The 21,512-nt window shown below is 36.8% G+C and overlaps 1 protein-coding gene across 1 annotated transcript in view; it reads left to right on the forward strand.

The window, feature by feature from the left end:
- Positions 1 to 6,494, forward strand: part of Ston2 (stonin 2) — a 153,169-nt gene extending 146,675 nt beyond the window's left edge. The window contains exon 7 of the mRNA XM_076849787.2: positions 6,453 to 6,494. Coding sequence (XP_076705902.2) covers positions 6,453 to 6,472 — 20 coding nt within the window. The 3' untranslated portion in view covers positions 6,473 to 6,494. The remainder of the gene's footprint in view (positions 1 to 6,452) is intronic.
- Positions 6,495 to 21,512: the final 15,018 nt, after the last annotated feature.

The raw sequence follows: 21,512 nt of genomic DNA on the forward strand, positions 1-21,512 counted from the left end.
ATCAGTGGATGTGTAACCGATGTGATTCTGCAATCTGTATACGGGGTAAAAATGTGAGTTCATAACCCACTTGAATCAAAGTGTGAAATATGATATGTCAAAACTATGTAATGTTTTGAACAACCAACAATAAAAATTAAAAAAAATAAATAAATAAAAAGAATGCCGTTAGGCCTCTCAACTTTACCCAAGGATTCGGGTTGGTGGGAGATGTGGAGCCTCCAAGTGATGTTGAGGCCTTTGGAGACTAGTTGAACAACCTGAGAAGTAAAGGCTGGGCCATTGTCTGACTGAATGGAGGGGGAAGTCCAAACCTGGGAATGATCTGCTGGATGAGGATGGAGGCAATGGTGTCAGCAGTTTCCCTGGATGTAGGGAAGGCATCTATCCAACCTGAAAAAGTATCAACCAAAGTAGGTAGGTAGTAAAGATTTTTGTGCCTAGGCACATGAGTGAAGTCTATCTGCCAGTCTTCGCCTGGCTGGTGGCTCTTCATCTGATGCATGAGGGGTTTAGGTTTGTGGCTTCCTTGTGGGGATACTGTAGAGCAGACAGAACAAGCGGAGTGAACCTGCTGGAGAGTAGTTCTCATTCCTGGGAAGTAAAAGAGGAGTTGTAAAAACTGGAAAAGGGGTTAGGGAGGGTTTTAGGTGGGGGCAGAGTCTCTGGAGCTGGAGGAGTTGGTCTCTATCTTGGGTATCAGGGGCTGGTAGTCTTAAAAAAGTGATTGATTGACTGATTGGTGAATCTGTGTATCTGATCTTGCAGGAACTTCTGTAGGCAATTTAACATACATGGTCCTATTAGGAGAAACATAAAGAAGACTAATAGGGTTCCTGCAAGGGGGAGGAGCCAAGGCCATACTTGACTGAACATTCCCTATGGAGACTGTTGGCCTAGTTGCTGTCTCCTCTTTTCTAGCTGTCCTTGTCCTTCATTACTTCCAGTAATGACTGTATTTTGGTTTAACTGTTTTTGTTAGGTGTTTAAGATCAAGCTGGTCAAAACTGACTTTGTTTCTATCTACTGTTAAGAGTCAGCCAAGTTCCCATAGGGGTCACTCGTGGGGGAACTTGAGAGCAGCTTCTTAATTCTGCTAGTGCCATTTGTGCTAGGATGGGTCCAGGTCTTTCTTGACCATATGGCTTCCCTAGGAAGCATCAGGGATGTCTCCTTTCTCCAATGACCTTCCTATTCATAGCAAGTGCACTGATTGGCTTTTCATTCTCCAGTGGTCTCATTCATCTCCCTGATCGGGAGGTTATGTGGCCCAGAATTGCAAAACTCTTTAGAGAAGTTCCCTGTTTCCTAGATTCAGACTGACTCAGAGGGCCAGAGCCAAATATTGGCTTTCTTGGCCCTTTTAATTTATTTTTAATTTTAAGTCTTGATCTTAAACATTTAGCAAGTCAGTTTCACCAGTCTTAAAATAAGGGCACTGGGCTTTAGCTGAAGTCTGGCCTACTTTAGAGTCATTCTGACATGTAGTAAGATGGGAGGCAGAGCCTTATCTCAGGTGAGGCAGGGCTCTTTATAAATCTTTGGCAAAGTGTTCTAGTATTGAAGTTAAATATCATTTTATAAAATTAACATATATTGTTGCTTGAGGTCACATGAATATTAGCTAACACAATATGATATTACATTTAAATTGTACCCCAGTGTATAGAACTTTACATTAATCTTGTTGATAATAGGCCCAGTTATAGAACATTAAATGATATAAATAAATCTCCATTGTTATTTTTATAAGCCTAAAATTACCATGCAAACTTTTGGAGAACATCAGCTTGATATAATTCTCTTTTAAAGCTTCTACCTTAAAGACTTATATACCTGGAAAATATGAACACATTTAATATATAAAGAAAAGCAACAGTACCACAATTACATTGATGTTTTTATATTAATCAAGTTTAGCTCTTAAAGAAATAAAATATTACAATATTGCAAAATAACAGTTGTTGTTTAACCATAGTTGTATAATCCTTAATTCCTTCAAGATTACTTGCTCAAAAAACTTACATATATAACCAACTTACACAGACCTTCTTTATCACTTACTTAAACCCTCTTATTTACTTAATCATTTAGACGTTCTTATCCAGAAACACCTTTTTTCCCTTCTATTAAATTCATACTTAGAACCTTCTCTTTCCCATCTGTTAACTCCTTCTTTATTCACACTTTGAAACAATCCTTGTAAATGTCTGAATTTAGGCAAATTATTCCACTTTAAAAGAGATATTGTGTTATTTCGAGTACACAATTAATCACATCTGTTTACCATTTCATGAAATCATATACGGTGTTTGAGTATATAGAATCATACTGTTGTAGGGATGAACAAGGCAAGGCACCTAAGATAGCACTGAAGACAGGGAAACAGTTTTCTTTGGTTGCAGCCAGCTTCAGAGGGCACAGCTTCTGCTGTAATCACCCTGAACCCTGAGTTCAGGTAATTTCAGAATTTCATACCCAACATGTAAGGGGAGGGGCTCAGAAGTTCACAGTCTGCAGAAGTTCACAAAAAGCAGTTTTTTTTTTTTTTTTCCCCTGTTAACCCTTCAAGGACACCTGAGAATGGGAGAGCTGCTTCTTCCCTTTCTTTCCTCCCTCTGCCAGCTGTTACCATGGAGCCCAGTTGGTAACTTCCCTTATCTTAGAAATGTAGACAACACTGTGAAACCCAGCTCAAGGCCTTATTTACTTATTTCTACAAACTGCTATACTGGATGAAGGTTTGTGAAAAACTAGTAAGGGGGTGTCTAGCTTTTGGAGTGCTGATTTTTCCCAGCCAGTGGCCAAGTAAAACAGGGCAACATGAAAAGAGGAAATTTATCTACATTAAACTTTTTTGTAGAGACTCTTTTTGCTGACAGTCCTAAAATCAACCATCCTGAAGATTCTGGAGGTCAGTTAAGACTTTTCTCTGGGCTGCGTAGGAAGGGGGAAGACAAAAGGTGGGGCTGAGAGCAGCTTGAGTGGATCTGAGAATGAGGAAGGAGATGAAAAAGAATAATGGGAAAGAGGTTTGGGATTTTCCCTAGCAAGGAAAACCTGAGCAATAGAACAGGCAGAGCAGAAGGGAGGAAGGGACACCACCATTGGGTTTAGGACTCCAGGGAGGGGAAACTCATCAGTCGAAGGCTGGTGGTGGATGTAGTTCTGAGAGTCGAGAAAATGGGTTCAGGTCATCTGGTGAGTGGCACTTCTGAAGGAAGAGGGACCCAAAGGTGGGTTTTAATCCCCTTCCCAAGTTTCGGCACCAATGAAAGGAAAGTGACCACAACATTCGGAGTGACCAAGAGATCTTTATTGCAGCAGTGCAAAAGAAGAAAAAAAGAGAGAGAGAGAAAGAGAAGAAAGAGAGAGCAAAAGCAAGGGAAGAAAGAGAGAGCAAGAGCAAGAGCAAGAGAGAGGGGCCCGGCAGGAGGGAGTTTTTATAGCCAAAATCTGAAGGGGTCTCTGGGTCTGCAAGCTGCCTTGTTGGTGTACAGTGATTGGATCATACAGTAGTGTCATCTTATGCCTTCAGGCAGACAGGGCAGGGACTAAATGTGGGTTTCTGTTGCACCAAACTGGTGGGGGTCGAGTGTTCAGCCTTGAGTGGGGTTGAGTGTTCAGATTTGATGCGAACAGGTGATAAAGGACCAGACAGAGGGGGGTTTGAGTGTGTGGGTTACCCTGCAGCTAACATTCGTTCAGCCTGCCCTGCAGACAACAAATCCTACCTTATGAAGTAGATACTATTACTGCCCTCCTTTTACAGTTTAAAACCCTGAAGCACAGAGAGGTCAGTTAATTTTCCCAGGAGTAATAAAACTAATAGGTGGTAGAACCTGTCTGACTCCAGTTCAAGCTCTTATCTATTAATCTGGCCACCTACAGGAAGTTGTAGGTGGGTTAGCTGCATTCCCAGTGACAGCAATAATAACGAGTATCTTCAGAGTACTCTGTCGGTTCAAGAATAATCAATTTAATAGTCATTTAGGAAATGTTTTAAGTCACCACTCTGCATTCTATGAGGTTCAGGGGACAAAGGTGAATGAGATATGGTCTGAACACTACAGAAATACCCAGTTCAGAGGACACTTTTTTTAACTTATTTTTTTAGTTGTAGATTCACACAATATATTTTTTTATGTGGTGCTGAGGATCGAACCCAGTGCCTCAAGCTTGCTAGGCGAGTACTCTCTGAGCCACAACCCTAGTCCCCAGAGGGCAGTTTTTATACTGAATATACCAACAGGGCCAAGCGTGGCATGTTTTATCCCTTTGTTTGAATTACAAAAGGGTATCCCACTTTCTGGAGTGATAGTCCCATACCAAATATATAGAATACTACAGTAGCTGGATCTTACCTCCATCTTCTCAGAAGAGTTCCTTCTATGCTGTGTGAAAACTAAACAATAGTATGTAGCATCCCCAGTTCTATAGTTCATGCCCAAATTACAGCTTGTAGAAACACACACACACACACACACACACACACACACACACATATATATATATATATAATTTTTTAAGTTTTGGTTTTTATTTTTTGCAGTGCTGGGAATTAAACCCAGGGTCTTGCTCATGCTAAGTAACTACTTTACCACTAAGCCAGACCCCAGCCCTGGAAACCTATTTGTTAAAAAATAGGTCTGAGAGTATCAGAATCCTACAATTTACAAAACCACAAATTCGTTTGTAAGAAAATATAGGAGTAGTAGCTGAATATTTTAATATTTCATATTAATCATGAAGCTAGGGGAAAGTGATATGTATATCATAAACAGGGACTTGTGGAAATGTTACTAAGACTGGCTTTGGGAGGCTGTTCCATGCTTACACGTTCCAGCCAGGAACACTTCACATGTGCTCATAAAGTGCATTTGTCGTGAGCGTACAGACCATGTTCGTCAACCCCTGATACCATCTTCCAAGACAAAGACGTTAAACATTTAGGGCACTCCCACGGTTATAAAATAGTCTTAATGATTAAGTAAGTGCATTAACATGTCATCACTCTTACCCTCAAAATGAAGTACGCTCAGGAAGACAATGTATAATGCAAGACATACATAATATGTGCCAAGTATATGGTGCTGAAATATGGATTTTAGAAATTAAGGGAGGGAAACAGGTGACTTGTTACATTCAGGAGAAAGAGAGAAAGGGCGTGTGTTTTGAGCCAGTTCTTGAAGGGCACTCCAAAGAGAAAGCAGGCAGTGGGAAGGGCAGCTAGTATGTTCCAAACAAGAGGAACGATGTGATGTAAGTAAGGGAGGCAACATCAGGGCAAATAGTGGATTTAAAGATTATCAGTAATAGGAGCTGGACACAGTGGCATGTGCCTGTCATTCAGCACTTGGGAGACTGAGGCGGGAGAATTCAGGAATTTGAGACCAGCCTGGGCATCAGGGTAAGACCCCATCTCAGAAAAAGGAAGGAAGGAAAGGTGGAGGAGGGAAAGGGAGAAGAGGGAGAGAAAATCAGTGTATCTGTCTGATGAGAACAGTAGACATAATAACAATGGTTGACTCTGGTAAGCTCTATTTTCCCAAAATGAATACAAGAAATAGTAAGATTTTCAGTCCCACATGCTCTTCCAGAACCTTCTAGGCCACATCAAATGTCCATGTCTCTTTCCCACCTCTTAATCTATGTTGTTTACATAAGACCAACCAGGAGAGTACAGAGGAAGTGATATTTATGACTTCCAAGGCTAGGTCATTTAAGGATTCAGCTTCTGCCCAGCTCTCTCCTAGGACTTTTCACCTTCCAATCCCTGACACCATCATCAACAACAAAAACAATAAACATTTAGGGCACTTTGAACCCAGTCACCATGTTTGAGGGAGCCTTGGCCACATAGGCCACAGGTAGGTGTTCCAGTTCACAGCCCCAGCTAAAGTGTCAGCTGACAACAGAATCAACCAAGACACAGAAGTACATTAACCTTCAAGTGATTCCAGCCCTCAAGACTTTGCTCTTCCAGCTGAGGCACCAGATGTCATGGATAGCCATCCCTGCTATTCCCTATCCAAATTCCCACCCCACATAATATCTGAACATCATAACTAGTTGTTTCAGGACAAAAATTTGGGGAGCAATTGGTTACATAGACAAAGTAACTGGGCAGTAACATTAATTGAATAATTAGCACATACTACTATGTTTGATTCTTTATATCTTATATCAGTCATGTCTATGCAACAAACCACTCCAAACTTCAGTAGCTTTAAAAATAGTGTTGTGGGGTTTTTTTTTGTATTATACTTCACATATTTGTGAGTATTACTGAGGTTGCTGGCCAAGGCTAGTCTCACTTGTATGTTTCAGTGATGGCTAGGAGATATGCTCAAGGATGGATTTGGCTAGGGTGTGTTAGCTTAGATCTGCTCTGGGTTTCTCATCCACCTTTTAGAGCAAACAGGCTTGACAGGATGTCATTTTTCATACAGAAGCAGAAGCACAAGAATGACAATGGAAAAATAGAATTCTTCTTGAGGCCCAGACTTAAAAATGGCACAACACCACTTCTGCCACATTCCACAGGACAAACCAAGTCATCTGGCTAAACCCAGATTAAAGAGGTAAGAAAACATATTCCACCTATCTAGTATTCTACAAAGTCATAGACAAAGAGCACGCACATAGGAATGGGTAAAGAACTGGCCATTAATTCAATCTATCACATATTTAGTCTTCATAAGCATCAAATGAGTATCATTATTATTCCCATTTTTCTTATAAATAATTCATCCAAGCACAGCACCCTCTCCCACCTCTTCCCTAGTTCCCAGAACACTTCCTATGTCTCAGAGACTTGTGATCTGTTTTCAATACTCTTTTTTCTATAAGATTCTCTAAGCTTGCCTTTCACTCATTGCCCTGACTGAATCCAGTTGTCCCCTAAGAATCCTGCTTGCCCTGCAGTCCCCTCAAGGGGATGCCCTTTTTTTATTATATGATATCTTTTTTGGATTCAAAGAGAAAAGATCGGTATCCTCCCCATTTCCTATTATAGCTACATAAATTTTTCTCCTTCCTTCAAATTGTAGATCCAAGTTTACGATTACCAGACACTTCAGCACCAAATATTGTCATCCCATTGACCTCCAAGTCTTCCCTCATTTGATGAAGATTTTAGCAGCTGGCTCTCTATTTTCCCTTCATCCCCACCCTGTCAGCCTTTCCGATGTGTAATCAAACTAACAATGAGTGTGGGGAGGTGGTGATGTGGATCAAGGTGTTTGATTGACTCCATTGTGGTGGGCTTGTGTGAGAACCCCCTGTGCAAGGTGGCCAAGTTGCTAGGGTGATGCCAACCTGAGAAAACTGTGCAAAGGCTGAGTTAAGACACGAGGTCCCATGGATAGAGGATTCTGAAGATAGCAAGATAGCCATAATGCCTCGTCAGCACTGTGACCTTCAAGCCTGCCTGCTTTGCAGAAATTTTCCCACAAATAACCTTCTGATTATAAAACCTATCTAATAAACACGTGGATCTAGCTCTGAGTCACTGTTCTCAACCAGAGATCAGTTTCCCACTTGATCCCACTCTTCTCTCTTAATGTTTGTGTGTCTTTCTTAATTGCTCATCACCCCTCAATGGTATCTGAATTCACAGTGGTGCAGGTTGTGGCAAATGAGGACACTTAGTTCCCTGGCCTCCTCAACTCTGATGATTTTTTCTTTCTTTCACTTCAGCTGCCCATACCTGTGGTCATACCTTGACCAATAATTATAGTACTTATTCCAAGAACCCTACTGTCTGATCACCATCCCTTTCAAGTGGTCTCCCTTGTCTAACACCTCAATTTTTTTTATTATTTCATAACAACTTCCGATTCAATTAGTCTATTCTTTTCTTCATTATCACCCATGGGAAGTTAAAAGAAAGTCCCATTTATCCCCTGAGGTTCAACAGTCTATTATCATAGTACCTCCTTTAGGTCAGGGAACGAGGATGACCCAGGAGCTGCTCACATCACATCTCACAACACATTGGATCAAACTAAATCACAGATGCAGAGAGGTTCAAAAAGTCTTTTTACTAGTTAAGATCAGTGCTGTGGTCTGAACATATCCCCTGAAATTCATACATTTGGAAACTTAATCCCCAATGCAACAGTGTTAGGAAATGGCAAGTTCTGGGAGGTTTTTATGTCATGAGGGTTCTGGTCTCATGAACAGATGACCCTAATAAAGGGGCTTACGGGAAGCAGTTCACCTTTTCTGTCCCTTCTACTATGTGAGGGCACAGCCTTGCTCCCTGCTGGAGAATGTGGTAAAAAGGTGCCAACCTGGAAAGTAAAGACCAGGCTCTCACCAGGTACTGAACTTTCAGGTGCGTTGATCTTGGACTATCAGCCTCCACAACTAGAAGAAATAAGCTTCTATTCTTGATAAATCACCCAGACTCAGGTATTTTGTTATAGCAGCACAAATGGACTAAGAAAACCAGCTAAAATCTGGGGCAGTCTATTATTAAAGAAAAAGGAAATATGAATGTTCCGGAGGATATTTAACCACATTGGTTAAGCTCAAAATACCACATATTCTATTTCTCCCCACAAATAGCTGATTGAGACCAAAGAAAAGCAGGTGACCATGATAATGCATGCCTTAAATATAAAATGAATAATTTCTTGTAATGTCTATTTTGTACCTTCTCTTTTCTCAAAACTCCAACAACCTCTTACCATTCCTTATACTAAACTCGCAGATATTAATTGTCCTTTGTGCTTTTCATTTAAAAAAAAGAAAAAAGAAAACAATCATAGGAACTTTCTTCTCCTGACACTGCAAAATCTGCCAACCTAGCTACTTATTCCCCGCATGAAGTCTAACTTTCTTTGTACTCTTCTCTCCTTTTACAGTACACAGAAGTCCCCTATTCCTAGCAAAGGCAAACATCTTGTCCTAGGCTTGGGACTTTCTTTGAGTCTTTCTCAAAGAAAAATACAAAAATAAGCAATGTATCCTGTACCATGTGTTTTGCTTTTCTGTTGGATTATTCTCATCAGCTTGGAAATGGTCTCTAATAAATCCTACCTTCACAAAAGCACTTGAGAAGAGGGCAGAGTAGGAAGCACCTGGAGTCTGTCTCCCAGCGTTGACAACAACTGCACTGGCAGAATCTGTATTATGTAACTACTTTGGAACTCTGGGGCCTATTGAAGGCTTGAGATTTCAGGGAAAGGCTTAGAAGGTAAATTGCAGTTAATTTTGGTCATTTTCAGCTCCTAGTGCAGTAAGTTTTCCACCCCCACCCCCTCCCTGGGCCCTTTGGCAGGCAGCCATGCACTTCCAGGAGCAGCTCATAGGAGCTCATAGGAGTAAGGGTATGGGAAAAAGGACACTGTCCTCTAAACATCAGGGATATGTGCTCCCATCACTGACTGCTGTCTCTGCAAATGTTCAAACAGGCAATGGCCATATTGTTGCAGCTTCACCCTCAATGAGCTCTTCCCCCTTAGCTGAAGTAACTTACAGAGGATTAAAAGAACCTGTGCCTTCCTTGGATGCCTTCATTTCTCTTTTTCCCCTTTTGGGAGCCAGACGTTCAAGACTAAGACATTCAAAATCAATCGCATATATAGAGGAAATTAGAAAGTCATTATGCATGCCCAGGGAAAGGTGCACGCTCAGAAAAGACCTGAAAGGACCTTAATATCTCAGACAGCAAACCTTAGGAAGAGGGAGACTCTGATTTCTAGAGTAAACATATTACTAGATTCAAATGTCCAGTTTTCAACAAAAGAAATCATAAGGCATACAAAGAAACAGGAGAGTATGACCAATACAAAGGAAAACAGTTAACAGAGACAGTCCCTGAAGCCAGGTGCAGTGGCTCATGCCTGTAATCCCAGTGACTGAGGTCCTGAGGCAGGAGAATTGCAAGGACCAGCCTCAACAATTTATCGAGACCCTGTCTCAAATAAAGTAAAATAAAATAAAAAGGAATGGAGGTTTAGCTCAGTGGTAAAGTGACCGTGGGTTCAATCTCCAGTACAAAAAAAAAGAAAAAAGAAAAAGAAAGAAAGAAAGAAAATAAAGAAAAAAATAGAGGAAAGTGTGGATAAAGTCAAGAAAATAATGTACAACCAAAATGGAAATATCAATAAACAGAAAATCTAAAAAGAAACCAACAAGATATTCTGGAGCCTAAAAGTACAACAGAGGGCTGAGGTTGTAGCTTACTGGTAAAGCATTTACCTAGCACATGTGAGGCACTGGGTTCAATCCTCAGCATCAAATAAAAATAAATAAATAAAATAAAGGTATTATATTCATCTACAACTAAAAAATATTTTTAAAAAACACAACAGAAATGAAAAACCTACTAGAGGGATTTGAAGGCAGATTTGGGCATGCAGAAGAGTAGGTGAACTTAAAAATAGGACAATAAAAATTATGAAGTATAAGGAGCAGAAAGAAAAAGGACTGAATAAAATTGAACACAGCCTATGGGATCTAGAAGATTCCATCAAGCAGACCAACGCATACACTGTAGGAGTTTCAGAATCAGTAGAAATCAATAAAGGAGCAGAGAGAATAATTGAAGAAACAATGGCTGAGAGATACGAATATAAACATCTAGCAAACTCCCAGTAGGATCAACTGAAAGAGACCCATGCCAAGACATTACAATCAAAATGTCAAGAGTCAAAGACAGAATCTAAATGCATAACTCACTTGAATCAAATGTATGAAAGATGAAAAAAAAAAAAGACAGAATCTGAAAGCAACAAGAGAGAAAAGCAATTCATCCCATTATAAGAGGTAATAAGATTATCAGCAGACTTCTCAACTTTTGAAGCCAAAAGGCAGTGAGGCTGGTATATTTAATTGCTAAGGGAAATGATCTTGAGTGCCTGGTGGGGTTCTATCAAGAAGCCTATGTTTGACAAAACTGACTTCCAGAAGTGAGGAAGAAATTAAGACATTCCTAACGTCCCTAAGTTTTGTTTACCGAGCTTTTGTTATCATTGTATCTTCCCTGCAAGAGAAGGATATAAGTAGTAAATCAAAGACATATGAAGAAGGCCAGGCATGGTGGTACATGCTTGCAATCCCAGTAGTTCGGGAGGCTGAGGCAGGAGGATCACACATTCAAAGCCAGCCTCAGCAACTTAGTGAGGCCCTAAGCAATTTAACAAGACCCTATCTTAAAAAAAAAAAAAAAATGATCTCCATAATAAGTACATGGTAAACACAAAAGCTAGTTTTGAGGACATTATGTTAAATGAAATAATCCAAGCAAAGAAAGACAAATACCACATGATCTCACTTATATGTGGAATCTAAAACAGTTGAACTAATAAAAGCAGAGACTGGAATGATATTTACCCAGGGCTTGGGAGTGGGATGGTTTTTTGGTGGTGTTGCTGCAAAACAATCATAATGTGTAAGTTAATTAGTCAACAATATATATTTCAAAATAGAATATTTATATAAATATATGCAATTTGATTTGTCAATTAAAATAAGTAAATAAAAATTTAAAGCTAATAATATTATAACAATCTTTTGTACTTTTACATTCTGTTTTCTCTATGATTTGAGAGATTACTATATTAAAAAGAATTATTTGGTCCTAACTAATGCAACAGGAAAGGAAAGGAAATAAAAGGTGTACACATTGGTAAGGAAGAAATAAAATTGTTTTTGTAGATGACATGATTATCTATGTAGAAAATTTGAAAGAATTGATTAAAAAAACTTCAGAAATTAATCTGAAATTATAGTACCATTGTAGAATACCAGGTTAATATACAAGAGTCAATCACTTTCATATATACCATAAACAATAGAATTTGAAATTAAAAACACAATACCATGCACATTAACACGAAAACATGAAATACTTAGGTATAAATTTAACAAAATATGTATAAGATCTATACATGTAAGCTACAGAACTTTAATGAAAGCAATCAAATAACTAAATAAACTGAGAGAGATTCCATGTTCATGGATAGGAAGACTCAATGTTTTTAAGATAGCAGATGTCTTCCTAACCTGATCTATAGATTAAGTGCATTCCAAATCAAAATCCTACCAAGGTACTTTGTGAATATAGACAAACTGATCCTAAAGTTTATATGGAGAGGCAAACATCAAAACAAACAAACCGAAAACCAAAATAGTCAACAAAATATTGAAATAGAAGAACAAAGTTGAGAAACTAATATTATCTAACTTCAAGATGTACTAAAAAGCTACAGTAATGAAGGCAATATGGTACTGGAAGAAGAATAGGCAAAGAGAACAATAAAATAAAATGGATAGTCCAGAAGTAGACCAACATAATATAGTCAATTGATCTTTATGAAAGGGTAGAGAGGAAAACAATAAAATGAAGCAAAGATAGTCTTTTCAACAAATGGTGGTGAAACAATGACATACACATTTTAAAAAGGGAGGGAAAGAAAGGGGGAATCATGAACTGAAATCAAATTTCATGCATACATGACTTTGTCAGTATAAACCCAATTACTGTTTGTAACTTATATAAAGCTCTAAGAAAAAAAGAAAGCTTGCTCTAAGAAAGAAAGGAACTAGATACAGGTTTTACACTTCACAACCTTAATAAGAATTAACTCAAAATGAATCACAGGCCTAAATATAAAATTCAACACCATAAAACTCAAAGATAATGTCAGAGAAAATCAACATGATGACTTTTTAGTTGCAATAACAATGGCACAATTCATAAAAGAAAGAATGGATAATCAAGATTTATTTAAAATAAAAACTATTCTCTATGAAAGACACTATTTAGAAAATGAAAGACAAATTGGAAAAAAACATTTATAGAAGACATATCAGATAAAGCTTGATATCTAATATATGCAAACAATTCTTGAAACTCCACAATAACAATACAGACAACTGGTTTTAAAATTGAGCCAAACACCTAAAGAAACACCATCATAGAAGATATGCAGATGGCAAATAATCATATGAAAGACATGCTCCACACCATCTTTGTTCAGAGAAATGCATATTAAAACAACAATGAAGTACCACTATAACCCTATAAGAATGGCCAAAATCTAGAACATTGACAATAGTAGTAACAATGAGGATGAGGAACAACAGAAACTCCAGTTCACTGCTGATGGGAATGCAGGATGGACAGCTGCTTCGTAAGATAGTTTGGCAATTTTTTTTTAACAAAATTAAATACATTCTTACTACAATCATCAGTCAATCAAATTCTGATATTTGTCCAAAGGAGTTGAAAATATATCCACACAAAAACCTGTAAATGGATGTCTATTGTAGCTTTATTCCTTATTGTCAAAACTTGGAAGCAACTAAGACTTCCTCTAATAGGTGAATGGATAAGTAAATTGTACTATATCTAAACAGTGGAATATTATTCAGCAGTACAAAGAAATGAGCTATCAAGTCATGTAATGGCATGGAGGAAACAAATTCATTTTACTAAGTTAAAAAAGCCAGTCTTAAAAGGCTTCTTACTATGTGATTCCAACTATATGACATTCTGGAAAAGGCAAAACTATGGGGACATTTATAACATCAGTGGTCACCAAGTAGTAGAGAAAAGGAGGAACAAATTGATAGAGCACAAAGGATTTTTAGGGTACTAAAACTACTCTAATGATACTATAAGTGTGGATACATGTCATTATATATTTGTCCAAAACCATAGAATATACAACGTCACAAGTCACCCTTAACATAATCTATGGACTGTGGTGATAATGACATGCCAATGTAAATTCATTGATTGTAGCAATTGTACCTCTCTGGTTGGGGATGTAGATGCATGCATGAAGGCCAGATATACTTGGGAAATATCTATAATTTCTGCTCAATTTTGCTGTGAACCTAAAACTACTCTAAAAATAAAGTCTAGTTTTAAGCCAGGCATTATGGCATACAACTGTAATACTAGCTATTAGGGAGGCTAAGGCAGGAGGATTCCAAGTTTGAAGCCAGCCTCAGTAACTTAGCCAGACCCTGCCTCAAAATAATAATAAAAAAGGGGCTGGAGTTGTAACTCAGTGGTAGAGTGACTATGGATTTAATCCCCAGTGCTGGGAGGGGGGTGGGGGAGAAAAGAAAAGAAGAGAAAACTTAACTCATTCTATAAGACCAATGTTACCCTGAGATTTGGGCTGGCATGCATGCGGCCCGGGTTTGATCCTCAGCACCACATACAAACAAAGATGTTGTGTCCGTCAAATACTAAAAAAAAAATAAATAAATATTTTTTAAAAATTCTCTCTCTCTCCCTTTCTCTCCCTCTCTCTTAAAAAAAAAAAAAGACCAATATTACCCTGAGATTAAAGCCAAACAAGACACAGAAAGACTAAGAACCAATATTTCTTATGAACAAAATATTAACACACTGAATTCTACAGCACAGTAAAAGGATAACCAAGTGGGATTTATTCTTGGAATGTAGGGATGGTACAACTTGAAAATCAACCAGTATAATACACCATTGTTAACAATTGAAAGGGGGGTGTGATCATTTCATTTAACGCAGAACAAGCATTCAAAATAATACCCTTTCATAATTAAAAAAAAAAAACTCAACAAGTTGCTATAGTGCTATAGTTTGCATATGGTTTGAATGTGTCCCCAAAAATTTATGTGTTAGAAACTTGACCTTCAGTGTGGCAGAGTGGAGAGATGTCGGAATCTTGAAGAAGTGGAGCTTAGGGCAAGGTAACTAGGTCATTAGGAGTGCTGCCCTTGGAAGAGATGACTGCAGTTCTCCTGGACCTCAGCTGATCCCTGCAAGAGAGGGTTGTTACAAAAGAACAAATCTGACTCATGAATCTTTCTGGTTTCCTGTCACATCAAGTGATCTCTTCCAAATGTGCTATTGTCATTATGATCCTACTTTCCCTGAGGCCCTCAACAGAACTGAGCAGAAGTTGATGTCACACCTTTAGAACCATGAGCTAAATAACCTCTCTTCATTATAAATTTTCCAGCCAGTTGTAGTTTATTATAGCAACAGAAAAGAACTAATATACTATGTCAACATAATAAAAACCAGATATATTTTTAAAAACACACAGTGAACTTCAATGGTGAAGACTGAAAATTTTTCCTCTAAGATGAGGAACAAATCAGGGATGCCCACTTTCACCATTTCTATTCAACATACTACTAGAAATCCTACTTAGAACAGAAAAGAAGAAGAAATAAAATGCATCCAAATTGAAAAAGTAGTAAAATGATCTCTGTTCGTCTAAGCAGATGATATGAACTGATATGTAGAAAACCCTAATGATTCTACACACAAAAAAAATTTTCAGAAGTGATAAACCAATTCAGCAAAGTAGATATCAAGTCAACACACACACACAAATCAGCTGAATTTTGTATATTAACATTGAACAATCAGAAAAGGAAATTAGGGAGGCAATTCCATTTATAATAGCCTCAAAAAGAAATAAGATACTAAGGAATTCACCCATGAAGTGAAAGACTTGTATAATAAAAACTATCAAACTTAGATAAAAGAAATTAAAGAAGACATATATAAATGGGAAGCATTCTTTGTTCATGAATTTGAAGACTTATTATTGTTAAGATATAAATACTATCCAAAAGTATCTATAAATTTCATGCAACCCCCTGTCAAAATCCCAATGATTTTTTGATTCATACTGAAATTCACAGATAATCCTTTATCTCAAATAGCTAAAGCAATCTTGAAAAGTAAGAACAAAGCTGAAGAACTCACACTTCCTGATTTCAAACTTACTATGATATATTGAAAATAATGCAGTACTGAAATAATGTATAATTTCACATACTCATAGTGCACACAAACTCCAAAATCTCTACATCTTTACCAACAATTATTTTCTGGGTTATTTATTTTGTTTTGTTTTTATACCTAATTGGCATGAAGTGGTTTCTTGAAAAGGAAGAACAAATAGGGGGACCTCTACAATAGAGAGACCAGAAATACATCCTTGAAAATACGGTCAAGTGATTTTTGACAAGAGTGCCAAGACTATTCAATGGGGGAAAGACAGTCTTTATAAAAAATGGTGCTGGAAATGTAAAAGAATGAAGTTGCACTCTTATCTTATACCATATACAAAAGGCAACTCAAAAGAAATAAAAAACCTAAATTTAAGAATTGAAACTATAAAATGCTTAGAAGAAAACAAAACAGAACTTTACAGAATTGGATTTAATAGCGGTTTCTTGGATATGGCTCAAAGATACAGGCAACAAAAGAAAAACTGACAAATTGAACTTCATGAAAATATTTTTTAAAACGTGTACTCCAAAAACACATAATTGGCTAGGGATATAGGTCTTTTGTAGAGTGCATTCTTGCATGCTTAGGGATACCCTGGCTTCAAACTCCAGCACCAAAAAAAAAAAAAAAAAAAAAAGGAAACACTATCAAGAGAGTAAAAAGGCAACCCATAGAATGGGAGAAAACATATCTGATAAGGGTTTAATATTCCCAATAAAACTCAAAAACAAAAAAATCAACCAATTAAAAAAATGGGCAAAAGACTTCACTACACATTTTCCCAATGATATACAAGTGATCAACAAACACGTGAAAAGATGGTTAACATCTGTAGTCATTAGAAAAATGCAAACTGAAAACATAAATGAGAAACCACTTCATGCCAGTTAGGTATAAAAACAAAACAAAATAAATAACCCAGAAAATAATTGTTGGTAAAGATGTAGAGATTTTGGAGTTTGTGTGTGCTGTTTGTGAGTATGTGAAATTATACAATTTCTGTGTAAAAAGTATGATAGTTCCTCAAAATTTTAAAAATATAATTATCATATAATATAGTAGTTCTGCTTCTGGATATATATCCGAAATAAGTGATATAAGGGTCAAGACTCAAACATATCTGCATAGCTGTGTTCATAGCTAAAACATGGAAGCAACCCAAATGTTCATTGACAGATGAGTGGATAAGAAAAATGTGGTTAATACACACAATAGAATATTATTGAATTTTAAAAAGGAAGACAATTCTTTTCTTTCTTTTTTTTTTCTTTTGGTAACAGGGATTTAACCCAGAGGGTTTTAACCATTGAGCCACATCTTTAGCCCTTTTAATTTTTTCAGACAGGCTCTCTTACTACATTGTTTAGGGACTCACTAAGTTGCTGAGGCTAGCTTTGAACTCGAGATCCTCTTACCTCAATCTCCCGATGCTCTGGGATCACGGATGTGTGCCACCAATGTTGGTTAAGGAAGGTAATTATAACATACGTTGCAACATGGATAAATCAAGTGAAATAAGCCAGTTCCCAAAAGACAAATACTGTAAGATTCTTCTCATATGAGGTGATTAGTCAAAATCATGAAGAAGTGAAACGGTGGATGCTAGCTGAGAGGAGTGGAGAATTGTTGTTTAATAGGTATAGGTTTTCAGTTTTGCAAGATAAAAAGCATTCTAGAGGCAGATGGTGGTTATGGTTGCACAACATGAATGTATTTAATAGCATTGAACTATACATTGAAAAATGGTGGTGATGATAAAGTTTATGTTATATACTACAATAAAAATAGAGAGGAATTTGATACCATAACTCCTCAAGTGCAAACTATTTGGGGGGTTTTCCTTCACAAACAAACTTCTCCAAAAGGTTGTCTATAATTGATTTCACCATTTCGTTACTTATTTTCTTCTGAAATCACTCCAGTTTATCTCCCATCTCGATTACCACACTACAGTGTCTTTTGTCATAGTCTTCCAACTTGACAAATCTATGATCTTCTCTATTATTATCTTATGTGTTTCTCAGAAGCATTTGATACATTAAACTTTCTCCCTCAAACACTTTCTTTCCTTGGTATGGGTGCCTGTGCCTCTCCCCCCACCCTCATTATTCTATTTTAGATGCTACATCATTACTCCTTCCCAGTCCTCTTCCTCTTCTTGCTCTTTCTCCTTTGTCCATTCTCTAAATATCAGAATGTGTGCACTTACTCCTCAAACATTCCTCACGTGATCTCATACATTCCTCAAGCTGTAAATATCTGCATATACTAAATGATTTCCAAATCTCTACTTTCAAGTTAGCTTGCTGAGCTGGAAACTCATTCAACTATTTATTGGATGTCTCTATTCAAATGTTCAATATGTAATCTAACCAAAACAGAACTTTTCTCACTCTAGGTGTCCCTTCCTCAATTTTCCCTTAGTAAAGGGCACTTACACTCTTCCTTCTATGTAAGGGAGATAGGTGGGATGTCTTTGCTCATTTTTCCAAAACTCCACATTTTATTCAAAGCAAGCTTTATTGGATCTCTTTTCAAAACACATGGAGAATTCCTCTATCTCCACTCTTCCCTCCTGCTTTTCTACAATTGTTGAACATATTATAGAACATTTCACTTATTTGTTTATTGTCAATCTCACCAGCCTCATGAGCTTCACAAGTGAAGGGAATTTGGTCTAATTTATTCTGTGCTATCCCCTTATGGCCTAGAATATGACCTGATGCTCAACGTGCATTTGTTAAATGAATGAAAGAGTTTAGTAAGAACCAGACATGCAAAAATACATTCATAATGAGTCAGGCATGGTGGCACATATCTGTCATTCCCAGCTACTTGTGGAGGAGGAGGATTGAAAGTTCTAGGCCAGCCTGAGAAATTTAGTGAGATCCTATCTATCTCCAAAAAAAAAAAAAAAAAAAAAGTCTAAGGATATAGCTCAGTAGTAGAGAGCCCCTGGGTTCAATCTCTAGTATTAGAAAAAAATTACACACACACATATATATATTCAGAATGTATCTTAAAATGGGAATATATATAACATTTAGAAAAGAGATTATTTCCAGGTCTTTTTGAAGTTGGGACAGCTTTAGTCTGTGTCTTTTTATGAAAGAAAAACAAAAACAAATGCAAGAATGTTTGCCTTAATTTTCCCCTTAAATATGTATATTTAAACACAGTAGACAAGTAATTATGCCAAATATTTATTACTTTCTAAAAGATTAAAAATATATATATAGAAATAGTGATTCAACAACTGATGGAAGCAATGAAAAGATTTCAAGAGCTGTTATTTGTCCAGAGAAGCAAGGATGAAGGTAAGTAAAGTAAGACATATGTGTGGTATGAAGAAAGATATAAACATATTCAAAAAGATGAAGAACTCTTTTTTTCTAGAAGAGTGATAAAGGAGAGGTCTCAACTATATAAGACAAGCTACTTAGAACCTTTATGAAGTCAAAGTGATGGTGGTGACAACTGATTAGGGGAGTACCCTATTAATTAATATTTAACAGAAACTAAAGAACTGTCAACTCCATTTCTAGGAATCTATCCTACAAAGATAATAGCAAAAGTACATTAAGATACATTCACAGGGATACTGTTGCAGCAATATTTATAATGGCAAAAAAGGAAACAGCCTTGTTTTGCAACTACAGGGAAATAAATTATTACATATCATATTATGAAATTCCATGCAGTCATTAAAAATAGCTTAGACAGTCTAAAATTTAATGTCTAGAAAAAGATCCCTAATATACTGTATCTATGAAAAAAGCAAGTTTATATGAAATTTAAATTTTTTACCAAAATCAAAATACACTTGTATTCATCCACATGTTTATCTAGAGATGTCTTGTTAGCATAGGAAAAACACAGGTGAGATTGAGGGATGACACTTGATAACAGGAATACAGGAGTTTCATCTTTTACATAATTTTCGTTCTTTGGTTCTTCATAATTAAACTTTTCTTGTTTTGTTGGTTTTCCTTCCCTGCATAAATATTTTTTAAATGACATAATAGATTGAGCATAAAATTAAGTGACCTAAGCATGGAGATTAAGAAAAGATTCTGAGAATGGATTGGATTTGATCACTATTGTCCAATCATATCTATAAAAAGTCAGACAATTGGATTGTTAAACCAACGTTAGAAGGTTGAAAATTCAATATAGTCATTAAAAAGAGGGCATGTTTGGTACTCTGTAATTATTGGATTAAGAAGAAAAAATAAATAAAAGCAAAGAAAAGATAAAGGAAGAGGAAAGAGAAAGCAGAGTTAGAAGGGATTTGGATTTGACCACATTGTTACATAAGCAAAAGGTTCTGAGTTTGGTCCTCAGCCCTGGAGTGGGTGGGGTGGGTGTAGTGTGAGGAAAAGACATCCCCCTCAAAGAAAACCCCAGAGAAACCAGTTATTCAAATGACTTAACAAAAGCTTTTTGGTATTAAAAGAAATTATATTTAATTGGAGTAAAGTTACAGAAGTCTTGATTTTGTGTACTTAATTTAGGGAACAACATAATCTGATTCAAAACCTTCACATTCTCCTGAACTGATAGTTCCTTATTTCTAAGACAGGGGGAAAACCTTGAAATTGTACCTCTAAAATTTCCCAAGTAAATAGTAATATGAGGAAGTCACTGCTTAATCAGAGTCTCCTATCCATAATGCAGGGATAATATTACTTATCTCTTGTGCTGTTGGGCTGTTACTATAGGAGATATCATGTGATTAAAGCTTTGAAAAAAACAATTCTCCATTTTCATGTTTAAACATCCCCTTCTAATCTCACACACACAAAAAAAAACATTTTATTTTGAAATAATTTGAGTTACAGATGGTTGCAAAAATTAGGTCATGCATTACCCTTTAGTCAGCTTCCTATAATAATGTCAACTAACTCTAAAAGTATGATCAAAACCAGGAAGTTAACATTGATACAATACAATTAACTAAATGCAAACATTATTTAAAGTGTTTCTCCTACAAATATCCTTTTTCTGTTTCAGCATCCAATCTGAGATCCCATACTGCATTTTGTTGACATTCTTTCCTTGTCTTTCATGGTCTTCATACTTTTGATGGGTACTGATGAGTACTGAATACATCCATTGTTTCTGCCTATTGGTAAACACTTGTAGAATCATCTTCCTATATTAACCCAGTCTCAGTACTGAAGAAAGTATTTGAACTGCACCCTTTGATTTTTTTCATAGTTAACTATTTATGCAGATTTCTTACTTTCATTTTGACCTGTAATCTTTAATCTCCACTACCTCTACTTTGAACCATTCCTTCCTCAAGTAATTCTGGAGAATAATTAACTGTATTTTCAGTTTCAGTACAGGTTGAACTTCCCTAACTTGAAAATCCAAAAGCTGAAATGTTCTAATGCCGCAGTCCGGCTGCAGCAAAATAACCGGGGGGTGACGAACTACTTGTGTAGATTGATGCAGCAGGAATGGGAGGACAGGAGTGGTATTTAAACATTTTACACAGCTTATCTAATTAGCATAAAATAGATACAGCAGTCAACCAATAAGGAATCTCCACACTTAATGGCTCGCTTTTGTTACTTCACAAACCACTCCCTCTGGCATTTTGCCAGGCACCATGCAGACTTGTTTACAGACTCTAACATTTTTCTGGCAAAATAACAGGTGCCAATCTGACTTGTTTACAGACCTTAACATTCTAAAATTCAAAACTTTTGATGTGCCAAAATGACACCGCAGTAGAAAATTC

Source organism: Callospermophilus lateralis, chromosome 3 (genome assembly GCF_048772815.1).
Source record: "Callospermophilus lateralis isolate mCalLat2 chromosome 3, mCalLat2.hap1, whole genome shotgun sequence".
In the NCBI taxonomy this organism is placed as follows: Eukaryota; Metazoa; Chordata; class Mammalia; order Rodentia; family Sciuridae; genus Callospermophilus; species Callospermophilus lateralis.